At 51.2% G+C, this 12,452-nt stretch overlaps 1 protein-coding gene across 1 annotated transcript in view; it reads right to left on the reverse strand.

The window, feature by feature from the left end:
- The window catches only part of MCM3AP (minichromosome maintenance complex component 3 associated protein), a 41,623-nt gene that overhangs the window by 4,304 nt on the left and 24,867 nt on the right, over window positions 1-12,452 (reverse strand). Inside the window, exons 20-26 of the mRNA XM_049785640.1 lie at window positions 10,049-10,202; window positions 8,200-8,470; window positions 7,976-8,073; window positions 6,952-7,342; window positions 6,137-6,394; window positions 5,376-5,505; window positions 1,599-1,802 (exon numbers count right to left, since the gene is read on the reverse strand). Of these exons, the coding sequence (XP_049641597.1) occupies window positions 1,599-1,802; window positions 5,376-5,505; window positions 6,137-6,394; window positions 6,952-7,342; window positions 7,976-8,073; window positions 8,200-8,470; window positions 10,049-10,202 (1,506 nt within the window). The remainder of the gene's footprint in view (window positions 1-1,598; window positions 1,803-5,375; window positions 5,506-6,136; window positions 6,395-6,951; window positions 7,343-7,975; window positions 8,074-8,199; window positions 8,471-10,048; window positions 10,203-12,452) is intronic.

Here is a 12,452-nt window from a genome sequence, read left to right on the forward strand (position 1 = left end):
TGCTACTCAGCACTATAATACTGTATCTTCAGTTCTCTCGGTTTTTTTTTGTTTTTGTTTTTGGTTTTTAAGTCACACAAGCAGTGCTCTGGCTCCGCGCTCAGAAATCACTGCTGGCAGGCCAGGGGGACTATATGGGATACCCAGATTTGAAGCACCTTCCATCCTGGATTGACTGCACGCAAGGCAAACTCCCTACGGCTGCGCTATCTCTCGGCCCCTCTCTCATTGGTTTTATTTTGATCTTGTGTGTGTATATAATTCTTATATCTTCACAGACTATCCAAATAAATGATTGATGCTTGTTAATCCAAGAGGCCAGAATAATAATACAGAGGGTAGTGCTTGCTTTGCAAATGGTCAACCCACGTTTGATCCCTGGCACCCCATAAAGACCTGCAAGCAGGAGTGAACCCTGAGCATAGGCAGGTGCAGACCAAAATTCAAACAAACAAAACCACAAAATTTATTCAATTATCTCCCATTGCCACAAAACACGGGCCAACAGTCTATCCCACATCCTTAGACAGCCAAGAACTGTCTAACCCAAACTGCTGGGAAAACGGGGACCTAAGCACTCTTCTGGAACTGGAGATGGCCGGCTTCTCTCCCACCAAACAGCAATTTTCTGAGGCTGGCTGTGAGGGGCTGTGAGAGGTAGACAGGGACACCTACCTGTCTGACGGCAGTAGCTGGGAAACAGGCTAGGGCATGGGCCAGAGACCCTTGAGAAGCAGTTTTTCTTTTTCTTTTTTCTTTTTTTGGTTTTGGGCCACACCAGGTGACAATCGGATTACTCCTAGCTATATGCTCAGAAATCACTCCTGGCTTGGGGGACATATGGGATGGCGGGGGATCGAACCGTGGTCCATCCTAAGTTAGCGCGCAAACGGCAAACGCCCTACCACCACCTGTGCTACCGCTCCAGCACTCGTGTGTGTGTGTGTGTGTGTGTGTGTGTGTGTGTGTGTGTGTGGTTTTTGGGTCACACCCAGCTTTGCTCAGAGGTTACTCCTGGCTCTGTGCTCAGAAATCGTCCCTGGCAGGCACAGGGGACCATATGGGATGCTGGGATTCGAACCACCATCCTTCTGCATGGAAAGCAACGCTCTACCTTCCTGCTATCTCTCCGGCCCCCCAAGAAGCACTTTTTAAGTTCTGGTTTGAGACCACACTCGGTTGTGGGTACTCAGGGGCTCCCTGCTGAGGATGCAGCCAGGGTCTCCACATGTGACACACTCAAGCTCTTGGTCCAAGAAGTATCTGCATGGAGACCATAAAGACAAGGAAAGCCATGAGACAAGAGGGTTGTTCGGAGTGTCCATGCCAAAGGAAGAACAAATGCCAAGGTGGAGCTATTGCCTGGCACCCAGGAAAGGAAACAGAGAGCAGGTCACCCAGGACCCTTTGATCCTGAGTGAGCGTAAGTCCTTGAACAACCAGAAACAAGTAACAGACATAATCTCCAGTTAGAGCATTTCAACCCACCAGCCCGTGCAGCCTGAGCCTCACTCCCTGAGCTCAGGTCACCTTCCCACACCAGCATGAGGACCAGCACGACGGAAAGATGCCCTGAGGGGCAGAGGAGCCACACTCACTTCTGACTTTCCTCCTGCTCCAGCAGCAGTCTGCTGGATAGACTCTGGACTAGAAGCTCCTGAGCAGACGCACCACGCACCAGGTCCTCTGCACTGGGGACGCTCCCCTTGCCGCACACTCCGCTCCTCTTCCCTTTCTGGTGCATAGGAAGCAATGGGGCAGGAAAGCTGTTTGCAGAAGGAAGAGCAGTCTTGCTCTCCGGGCTGACAGGACAAACAAGATATTCAGTCAGTGAAGGGTGGAGAAGGCAGCCTCCAGCTCCGGTTCAGGGCCCCAGCCAGCCACCTGGCTGGGTTCCCCTCTGTCCCCCACAGTTCACCCCTGGAGGACTCATCTGGGTGGTGCTGCACTGTCCAGTCCTCAGTAGCTTCCTGGCTCTTCCCCAGTGTGGGCTTAAATGGCACCTCATTTAACACTACCCTTGTTTTGTTTTGTCTGGGGACCACACCCAGCAGTACTCAGGGGTTACTCCTGGCTCTGCGCTCAGAAATCACTCCTGGCAGGCTCAGGGGACTATATGGGATGTCACAAATTGAACCTAGGTCGACCACATGCAAGGCAAACGCCCTCCCAGCTGTGTTATTATCACTCGAGTTCCAGCACTACCCTTGTTAAATGAGGAGAGGTCCTGGATCTCCAGTTTCCTTTATTCCAGGTGCCACATCTGCCCTTCCCTGCTGGTTTGCTGGCCTGATGCTCCAAACACATCAGCTTTGGAATTTCTACTGTTTTACCTGCTTTGACCCTCCTTATCCAAAATGTCCTCAACAACTGGTTCAGACTTCCTCGGCCTGGTGAACATCACAATGACATTTTAAAGACTCACAGGAAGAAACAGTCTGAGATCCTGGGATGTAGCTAATCAGAACACCTGCCTTTATGTGAGGCCCTTGATCCAGGTCCTGGCACCAGCAAAGGGAAAAAGATTTTCCAGTTTGGATACTGGTGTTTCTCCTTTCCAACTCCCGACACCAAAACCAGCCAGACACTCTGTGTCCATAACCAGGTCTTGCTGCTGCAGTCTGTGGTCTGATCACAAGGCTGCCCCCTTACGACTCTAAGGATGGCACTGCTGATGGTGAGGTGTCAATGCCACTGGCGGGGTTTCTGGTTCCCACCAATGTCCCTGTGCTGCATGGGTCCCCAGAGAGAACACACAAAGGCCTCTGAGCTCAGGCCGTGTTCACTGCAGGTCCTGACGTCCTTCAACCTAACACCGTGGGGAAGAGGGCCGTTTTAATGGGTAGCTTACAAAGTTGAGGAATATTTTCCTGATGGTGTAGGGCTGGTAAGCAAACCTAAGGCCTCACCTCACACATGCCAAGGCAAATGCTCTAAAGCTGAGCCACATCCCAGGCCAGAGAGGAATTTTCTTACAACTATGGTAGATAAATGGTCGAGAATGAGTATAAATTTGGAGGCCAAAAATAGAGTAAGAGGGCTGGAGCTATAGCACAATGGTATGACATTTGCCTTGCATGCAGACGACCTGGGACAGACCCGGGATCAATCCCCAGCACTCCATATGGTCCCCCTGAGCCTGCCAGGAGCAATTTCTGAGTGCAGAGCCAAAAGTAACTCCTGAGCGCTGCTGGGTGTGGTCCCAAAACCAAAAAGAAAAAAAAAAAAATGGAGTAAGGGCAAGAGCAGGTGATTTAACAAAGGCATTTCATTGTCTACTTAAATAACCAACTTCTTTCCTTGTTTTGGCAAACACACAACCTTCTATTATGAACAATCCGTTATCATCTATGTGAATAAGGCCTACTTGTAACTTATTCTGTAACAAAGCATGTGCTAGCATTTTTTGTTTTGTTTAATTTTTGGGTTTTTTGGCCATACCAGGTGGACCTCAGGGCTTACTACTAGCTCTGTGCTTAAAAATCACTCCTGACGGGGCCGGAGAGATAGCATGAAGGTAAGGCATTTGCCTTTCATGCAGAAGGTCATTGGTTCGAATCCCGGCGTCCCATATGGTCCCCCGGGCCTGCCAGGAGCAATTTCTGAGCATGGAGCCAGGAGTAACCCCTGAGCACTACCGGGTGTGACCCAAAAACCACAAAAAAAAAAAAAAAAAAAAAAAAAAAAAAAAAAAAAAATCACTCCTGACAGCCTTGGGGACCATATGGGATGCTTGGGATTGAACCTGGGTCAGCTGCACGCAAGGCAAATGCCCTCCCCACTGTGCTATTGCTCCAGCCCCATGTATTAACATTTTTTTTTTTTGATTTTTGGGTCACACCGGCAGTGCTTAGGGGTTACTCCTGGCTCTATGCTCAGAAACCACCCCTGGCAGGCACAGGGGACCATATGGGATGCCAGAATTCAAACCACCGCCCTTCTGCATGAAGGGCAAACGCCTTACCTCCATGCTATCTCTCCAGCCCTTTTTTGTTTTTTTGTTTTTTGGGTCACAACTGGCAGCGCTCAGGGGTTACTCCTGGCTCTACGCTCAGAAATTGCTCCCAGCAGGCTCAGGGGACCATATGGGATGCCAGGATTCGAACCACCGTCCTTCTGCGTCTAAGGCAAATGCCTTACCTCTGTGCTAACTCTCCAGCCCCTATGTGTTAACATATTTTTAAGTATCTTTGGGGAGAGGGCTTTTTAGTTTGGTTTGGGAGCCCCACCCAGTGGCACTCAGGCTCATTCCTGGCTCTCTGTTCAGTGATCACTGCTAGAGGCTCAGGGAACATATGTCAGTAAGAGCCCTCCCTGCTGTATTATCGCTCTAGCCCAATTTCTGAACCAAGCTCCTCTTCAGCTGAACTGCTGGCTTTCTTCGGCCTGTGTGTGCCTCCCTGCCATGTTAGGTTTCAAGGACCGGTTCATCTGCTTATGAAGCAAGAGTCAACTTTTCTCTGCTTGAGAAATTTCAACCAGGAACTCTCCTGCTCCTCAGGGTTTGACAGAATCTGTCCACAAGGGGCCGGAGAGATAGCATGGAGGTAGAGCGTTTGCCTTGCATCCAGAAGGACGGTGGTTCGAATCCTGGCATCCGTATGACTACCAGGGGCGATTTCTTTCTTTTCTTTTTTTTTTTTGGGCCACACCCGGCGTTGCTCAGGGGTTACTCCTGGCTGTCTGCTCAGAAATAGCTCCTGGCAGGCACGGGGGACCATATGGGACACCGGGATTTGAACCAACCACCTTTGGTCCTGGATCGGCTGCTTGCAAGGCAAACGCCACTGTGCTATCTCTCCGGGCCCATTAAATAGGAGTGACTCTCCTGGCTAACTTTTTTTTTTTTTAATTTATTATTATTTTGCTTTTGTTGGCCACACCCAGTGTTGCTCAGGGGTCACTCCTGGCTATGCACTCAGAAACCGCTCCTGGCGACATGGGACACCGGGGGATCGAACCTCGGTCGTCCTAGGCTAGCAAAGGCAAGGCAGGCGCCTTACTGCTTGCGCCACTGCTCCGGTCCAACCAGGGGCGATTTCTGAGCACAGAGTCAGGAGTTACCCCTGAGCGCTGCCGGGTGTGACCCAAAAACCAAAAACCAAAAAAAAAAAAAAAAAAAAGAATCTGTCCACGTGGCTGGAGCCAGTGTGTGGAATGCTTATCCCAGTTGTGTGCTCTGGAGAGAGTTTACAAACAGGCACACTGAACAGTCTCACTGCTGAAGCTGTGGTACCTTTACAGGAACACAAACACACATGTAGAGTTCAGCTGTAGCAGTTACAGGCACACGCGTACACACACACACTCTGTGGTCACGGTCTCACTCTGCTGCAGCTATGGCACATTCACATACACGCTGACACATGTCTCACCGCCCCTGGCGTAGCTGTAGCTCCTTCTGCGTCTGTGTCCGGGCTTGTTCCCATAACGATGGAATGGTGTAGTTCTTCAAATGATTTTTAAAAAAATATACACAAATCTGCCCATCTTCACTCACTGCCTCTAAGACAAACAAGAACATAAGTGAGGATATCACTGCCTATTGCATTAATTATTAATCATAAAGTCCTTGTAAGATGTGATGGTGGATGGATGGATGGTGAGGGCCTTTCTCGGCCAGCCTGGAGCCTGCTGCCATCATCTGACCTGATTTCAGGACAAACTGTTTGGATCAAAGCCACTCAATCCCATAAACTGAAAAAAAAAATGGCTCAAACTGATGCAGGCAGTGGGGCATGAAGATAAGGTCATCTAACACTACCTGGTCCCCTAAGCCCTGAGGCAGGAACAGTCCTTGAACACTGCTGGGTGTGGCCCCTAATCAAAGTCCCAAGATTCTATAGGTCCTGTGTCTTCACCCAGTGCTCCCACAGTGTCCAGTCCAGATCACTCTTGATCCAGGCAGGAGGACTATAACCCACTGTAAGACTGGTCCCAGTTCTTGAAGGTATGCTAGTCTGAAACTGCTCTGGAAAAACCTCTGTAAGTGGCAGAGCCTAAGAAAGAAGACTTAAAAATGACTTTACAGTGTGTGTTTGTGTGTGTATCTCCAAATAGATTTCTTTTCTGCTACAACTACAACTGGATCAGAAAAGCCATGATATGTAGCCACACAGCACTGAGAAACTGGTACCTTGAGTGACAGGAAGCTTGGGGGGTGTCCAATCGCTCAGCTTGTGGTTGATGCACAGGGCGATGGCATCGTCCCAGGGGATCTCGGCCACCGAAGGTCCTGCACCCCAACCCATGGAGGGGTTCTGGCTCCTCCAGCGGCAGTAGGTTCTTCGGAGTAGGTTCTCTATCTGGCACTGGAGGACCGGCTGGGTACGGTGAGAGCTGGGGATCTGGGCAGCATACTGGATGAGCATGGAGCACACGGGGCGCCAGGGAGCTAGGGAGAGGCAGTGGATCAGGTGCCACTGAACACAGCATGTATTCTCCACGCGCCATGCTGTGGCAAGCCTGCTTTCGCACACACAAAAGAGGCTGCTGGTCCCTCTAGACATTCACTGGAGCATGAGTCTGAGCTGAGCTCTACTCACAGGAGCTTCCTGCCCTGCCCAAGATCCTGGACATTGGGTGCCTCAGAGACTCTGCCATGCCAACCCAAGTACAGTGGCAGCCCAGGCCAGTGTCCAGCCCAGCCCACCCAGGAGCACTGGGCTGACTCAGCAAGGAACTGAGGCTCAGAGGAGCCAATGTTGAGGAGATGCTGCCCTGAGCCATGGGGAAGAAAACAAGGGCCTGGGTGTTGCGCTTCTCCACCTACTTGTTCCCACCCTCTGGGCTGATCACAACAAGCTCAGCTGGAGGGGAAGAGTCAGCAGTTCACCCGCTGCCTACCTGCTGGTCCCTTAAACAGGTGTGGGAGCCTGGGAAGGAACAGAGGGCAAGAAGAGGGGGCAGTTGTGGTTGTCCCGAGCCCATCCAACCTGAGCTTATACATACCCCCTGGAGGCGGAAGATCCATCTGCGGGAGCTGGAAGCCCAGCACAGCCTGCTTCAGCCAGGCCAGGTGATCAGGGCTATTCCAGTGCAGGTGAGGCAGCAGCTGGCTACCCCCAGTTCTGGCAAATTCAGTGACGGGCCAGGACAGATCACAGAGCTGCTCGGAGGACACAGGTGCGGCCAAGAAGCGCAGCACACTGTTGAAGAGCTCAATGATGGCGCTAGGCTCCTGTGAGGCCAGCCCGCCTAGCCGCCGCTGCCGCTGGTCGTGGAAGAAGCGGCCACTGAACTCTCGGCTGACTCCATCTTCCACGTACTGGACCAGAGTCTGGCAGCAAAGGTCCAAGGCCTGGGGGCAGCGTGAGAGCAGCCACTGGACGGCCTCCGATACCTGAGGAGAAAGGCATGGGAAATGCACATTTGCAGCCAGCAATTTCCCACTGTGGGGCCAGGGAATGCTGAGTCCTCAGTCCCACCTGCCCTCTCTCCACAGGCACAGTGGCACCAGGCCCAATCTGCCTAGAACACAGCCTTGCTTTGCAGCAGACACTTTCCTCCTTTCCTCTTCAAACCCAGGAGCTTATGCACACCAGGACACACTCTGACACCACAGAGCATGCGCCACAAGGGCCCTCTGCAGACGTTGAGTCCTTCCTAGTTGTCGGTGCAGGCCTATGGAGAACCTGCAACCCTCAGACAAGAGACGAGTAGCTTCAGTTTAACTCTCTAACAAGAACAATGCTGAAAATATTTACATGGGCTATTTTATTTGTCGTGTCTTATGTTTTATCTTTTGATTTCTGCTCTGACTTAAAAGTATCTGTCAAAAATACCAAGTGAAGAAGCCAAATTCTAACATGTACTAAGCTCAAGAGAACAGAATGGGAGAAACTGTTGGCCTCAGGTTAGCCCTTGCAGTGAACTGGCAGCTCAGTTGGCCAAAAAAATCACCAGGAGGCATCCCCTCAGCCTCTCGAGCACCGCTTGGATCCCCCCTTCCTTCCTCAAAAGTGAAGTGAATTACCTTGATTGTGCTTTGCGAATCACTGACGGACTCCGGGATCTCAAGAACAGAAAATTCCGAAATCAAATTAGCGGATATCAGATCCCGCAGCATGAGACCTGAGAGGAGAGGACAGTCGATTGACAGGTGCTCTAGGCACCCAAACATAACCCACCTCACACACACACACGCCGTTGGCACGGCCCACCCACTCAGGTGCACCCTGGTGAGTTACTCGCACAAACCATCTTCCACTGCCTTCTGGCGACTGGCCCCTCCCGGGCTGGGGACAAGGACAGCGAGAGGTGGCGCTGGCTGGAAGGGCTTGGCTTGCAGGAGCTGCTGGAGCTGTAGCAACGCTGACAGCCGGGAGATGTCTTCTTCCTCCTCCTCCGCCGCCCTGTCCCCCAGTCTCGCCCTGGGTGGGAGCAGCAGCAGGAGCCCACTGGCGCCCAGGAGTCCCTTCTGTGTCTCCACGGCTTCGAGGGCACGGTCACTGAGGGGCCCATGGGATACCTAGAAACAAGACCATTGGGGAGACACAACCGGGAGATGGTGGTGAGCGGTAGCCAGAAGCTCTCTGAGTCAGCGATAAGTGAGGAGAGCTGCCCACCAGGCTCCAGCTCCCGTCGAACTAAGCGGGCCTCATGTCTCAGAGCCCAGCAACTCCCTGAAATACAGACCAGACTGTGATGACAAGAGACAGGAGGGGAGGACAGTCCAGCGGCACCACAGGATTCTAAAAGGCAGAGTAGAACTGGGATAGCTACTGGCTAGGCCAGGGAAGCCATACCTGAGGGCATAGACTGCAGGACACAAGAGCCCAAACAGAACACCCAGGCCCAGCAGCTTCAAGATAGAGGGCAGTAGGCTGTCCACCCACTGACAGTGTCCACAAAGTACAGCCTGAGCTGACCTGAGGCACCACCCAGGCACCTCACCAAGCCCAGAGCAACAGCCACCGGCTAGCAGTAGGCTACATAGCCTCCCCGAAATGGAGCAAAGCAAGCAGAGCCAGGGGCTGATAGCCTCTCCGAGATGGAACTCTCTTGCATCCCAGCGTGAGGATTTGCTTGGGCACAGACAGAGAAGGGGCAACATCACCCACTGACATAGAAGTGCAAGATCAGGAGCGCGAGGGAAACCCAGAACAGATGAGAAAGCACAAGTATCTGATCTGATCCCAGCACCACACGATTCTCTGAGCATGACCTACCAAGAGCCAAGAGCAAGTCTCAAGAGCAGCCCCCCAGCACTGCTGAATATGGGACTAGGAAGAAGGAATAAACAGCAACAAAAACCTAATCAGAGTAAGAAAAAGGAAGGCAGGTAGAATGCTTGCCTTGCACTCAGCTAACCTGGGTTCGATCCCCAACACCCTATATGTTCACTGAGTCAAGCCATAAATGATCCCTGAGTTCAGAGTTGGGAGTAAGCCCTGAACACTGCTGGGTGTAGCACCAAAGGCAAAGTTTTTAAAAAAATTAATCAAAAAAAATTCAAGATTCTTTGGAATAAGACAGCCAAGGAAACCTCCCAGAACACAACAGGAATAAAATGGTCAGACAACAAGATCCAGGCTCAGAGGATGATGGAAACCCAACACCTCTCTTGCAGGGGTTCAAGAGAAAGAAAAGAAGGAAGGCAGGCAGGGTCAGAGACAATCATGTCCCCCACCTGTGGTAATAGCTGTGACCAGAACCAGTGCACCAAGTGATTTTCACAATCCCAGATAGAAGGACAGACTCAGGGAGCCCATGGCCCCCAACAGAGAAAAGGACAGAAAATCCAGACATGTCAGCAGCATCATATGATGGCATCACTGGAGTCATACGGGCAGGAAGAACAAGCCAGAATGTGCACAAGTGTGTGTGTGTGTGTGTGTGTGTGTGTGTGTGTGTGTTTGTGTGTGTGTGTGTGTGTGTGTGTGTGTGTGTGTTTGTCAGTAGGGAGAATGAGCAGGGACACACATCAGTATATAAAAGGAGAATAAACAGGGATGTGGGGGGGTAGAAAACAGGGATTGGTCCCTCCCTCAGCGTACTTTCATGGCCCAACAGAGTATGGTGGACATACTAAGTGGCTGTCACTCACCTTTATGCACACACTGACAGAAACTGTCTGGCCCCCTCTGCTGCTCAGAGTGTTAAACAACGTGAGGGTCTGGATCCCATCAGTAGGCCCACAAGGGTCGTCCCCAAATCCATCATCTCCCATGAACTTGACCTTTAACCAATCTGCTAAAATTCTGTGGAAAAAAAGATTTGACAGAATACTTGAAGAATTCTGAATCTGAACGACGGCAACTTTCAGGGACAGAAGTTAGGAGAATAGTCTTGGCCCACTGACCCTTACAGTCATGTGGACCTATTTGGGGCCACACCAGCAGGGCTTAGGGCTTACTCTTGGCTCATTGCCCAGCAGTCGCTCTTGACAGGGCTCAGGGTCAGACTGAGGTTGGCCCTATGCAAGCAGGCACCCTCTATATGCTGTACAATCTAACAGAACAGGCTGTGGTCTTAAATTTACTCTCTGGGGGATGCCAGGGATGGAACCCCAGCTCTCATACATGTCTGTGAGGAACTGTTCTGGGTTGCTTTGGCAAAAGGAAGGCATTCAGAATTAGTTGGTATGAAGCAAAAGCAAAGGTGCTGTGCAACAGGAGGAAGTTAGTGCTTGAGTTCTAGATACATGTCTTAACAGACAAATCTTTCACTCCTGACACTCTCAAACAAAATGGCATCATCAAATCACAAGAGGAGTCTTTTTTTTGTTTGTTTGTTTTTGGGCCACACCTGGCCATGCTCAGGTGTTACTCCTGGCTGTCTGCTCAGAAATAGCTCCTGGCAGGCACGGGGGACCATATGGGACACCGGGATTTGAACCAACCACCTTTGGTCCTGGATCGGCTGCTAGCAAGGCAAACGCCGCTGTGCTATCTATCTCTCCGGGCCCAAGAGGAGTCTTAATTGAGTCTTCACTCACTTCTGAAACACCACAACCCATCTCCTTCCCGCCCTTTGTGCAGGCTGCATGCACAGGCAGCCCCCACCTGGTGCCTCACCTGGGCCCACAGAGGCCAAGGCGCCAGCACACTTGGCCACATATTCACTGAGGCTGGCACTCTGGGTGCTGTGCCCCTAACTCACTTGTGTGTGTGAGGGCAGAGGAAGGCCAGTGGGGCCCCCACTTGCCCTCGGCTTGCAGTGCTCATTCAGGGGCAAGGCACTGCATAACCCTGGCTGGGATGTAGCATTTGCAGATCCAGAATTCAGCCATCAGTGCACAGGGGACACTGGAGACTTGAACTCAGGTCCACAAGTTGGCAAGGTGGATTCTTGAAGGCCTGCCAGACCAGGCCTGCTATCAGTGATCAGCTGTGTTGGAAAGGAACTTTATGGCTTCCTCTCTCCTAGACCTGCTTGTGCTCACAAGGTCAGGGAGCAAGGGGAGCAGCAGGGCACAGGCCAGCCTGTAATAGGTGAGAACACTTTCCCACTTAGGATGGGAAGGGGAACGGATTTGCTTATTGTAAAGTGTTAAATAAGAAGCCAGAGTAGTCGGACAGAGGGGAAGGCATTCGCTTTGCACGTGGCCAACCTGGGTTTGAGCCATGGTATCCCATATGGATCCCTGAGCACTGCTAGGAGTGATTTCTGAGTAGAGGGCCAGAGGTAACCGCTGAACACTGCCAGGTATGGCCCCAAAACAAAGTGTTAAAACAATCTAGCATTGAATTGAGGGAACTGCAAATAGACAGCCACACACAAACACACCATGTTCTTAGCAGCCTGAACAAACAGAAACCATCCAAATGCCTCTGAGCAAATAAAGACAACATGATATACTCACACAAAGGAGTATTAGTCAGCAAAAAAAGCGAAGGAGGTATTAACCTAAATGAGCCCATAAAACAAGGTGCCTGCTAAGGGACAATATGCTGGCAGAGAAGATCCCACACTGCAGGACCTGCGGACACAGTTCAGGTGACACTGAGGCAGAGGGTAGACACAGATCAGGAGACCCCTAGGGCTGGGACAGTAGTAGTGAACATCAATGCAGAGAGGATTCATTTTTGTTTCTTGTATTTTCAGGAGTGACCCCAGAAAGTGCTTGGAACTTACTGCTGGCTGTGGTCACAGATCACTTGAGCTGAGGGACTCAACAAGGGTGCCAGGAATCAAACCTAGGTAGTCTACATGCAATGAAGTGCTCTTCCCACTGTCCTAGTTCTACATCCTGGGATATTTTAGATAAAAGAATGTTCTGGGGGGCCCGGAGAGATAGCACAGTGGCGTTTGCCTTGCAAGCAGCCGATCCAGGACCAAAGGTGGTTGGTTCGAATCCCGGTGTCCCATATGGTCCCCCGTGCCTGCCAGGAGCTATTTCTGAGCAGACAGCCAGGAGTAACCCCTGAGCAATGCCGGGTGTGGCCCAAAAACAAAAAAACAAAAAAACAAAAAACAAAACAAACAAACAAAAAAGAATGTTCTGGAAT

Source organism: Suncus etruscus, chromosome 13 (assembly GCF_024139225.1).
Source record: "Suncus etruscus isolate mSunEtr1 chromosome 13, mSunEtr1.pri.cur, whole genome shotgun sequence".
In the NCBI taxonomy this organism is placed as follows: domain Eukaryota; kingdom Metazoa; phylum Chordata; class Mammalia; order Eulipotyphla; family Soricidae; genus Suncus; species Suncus etruscus.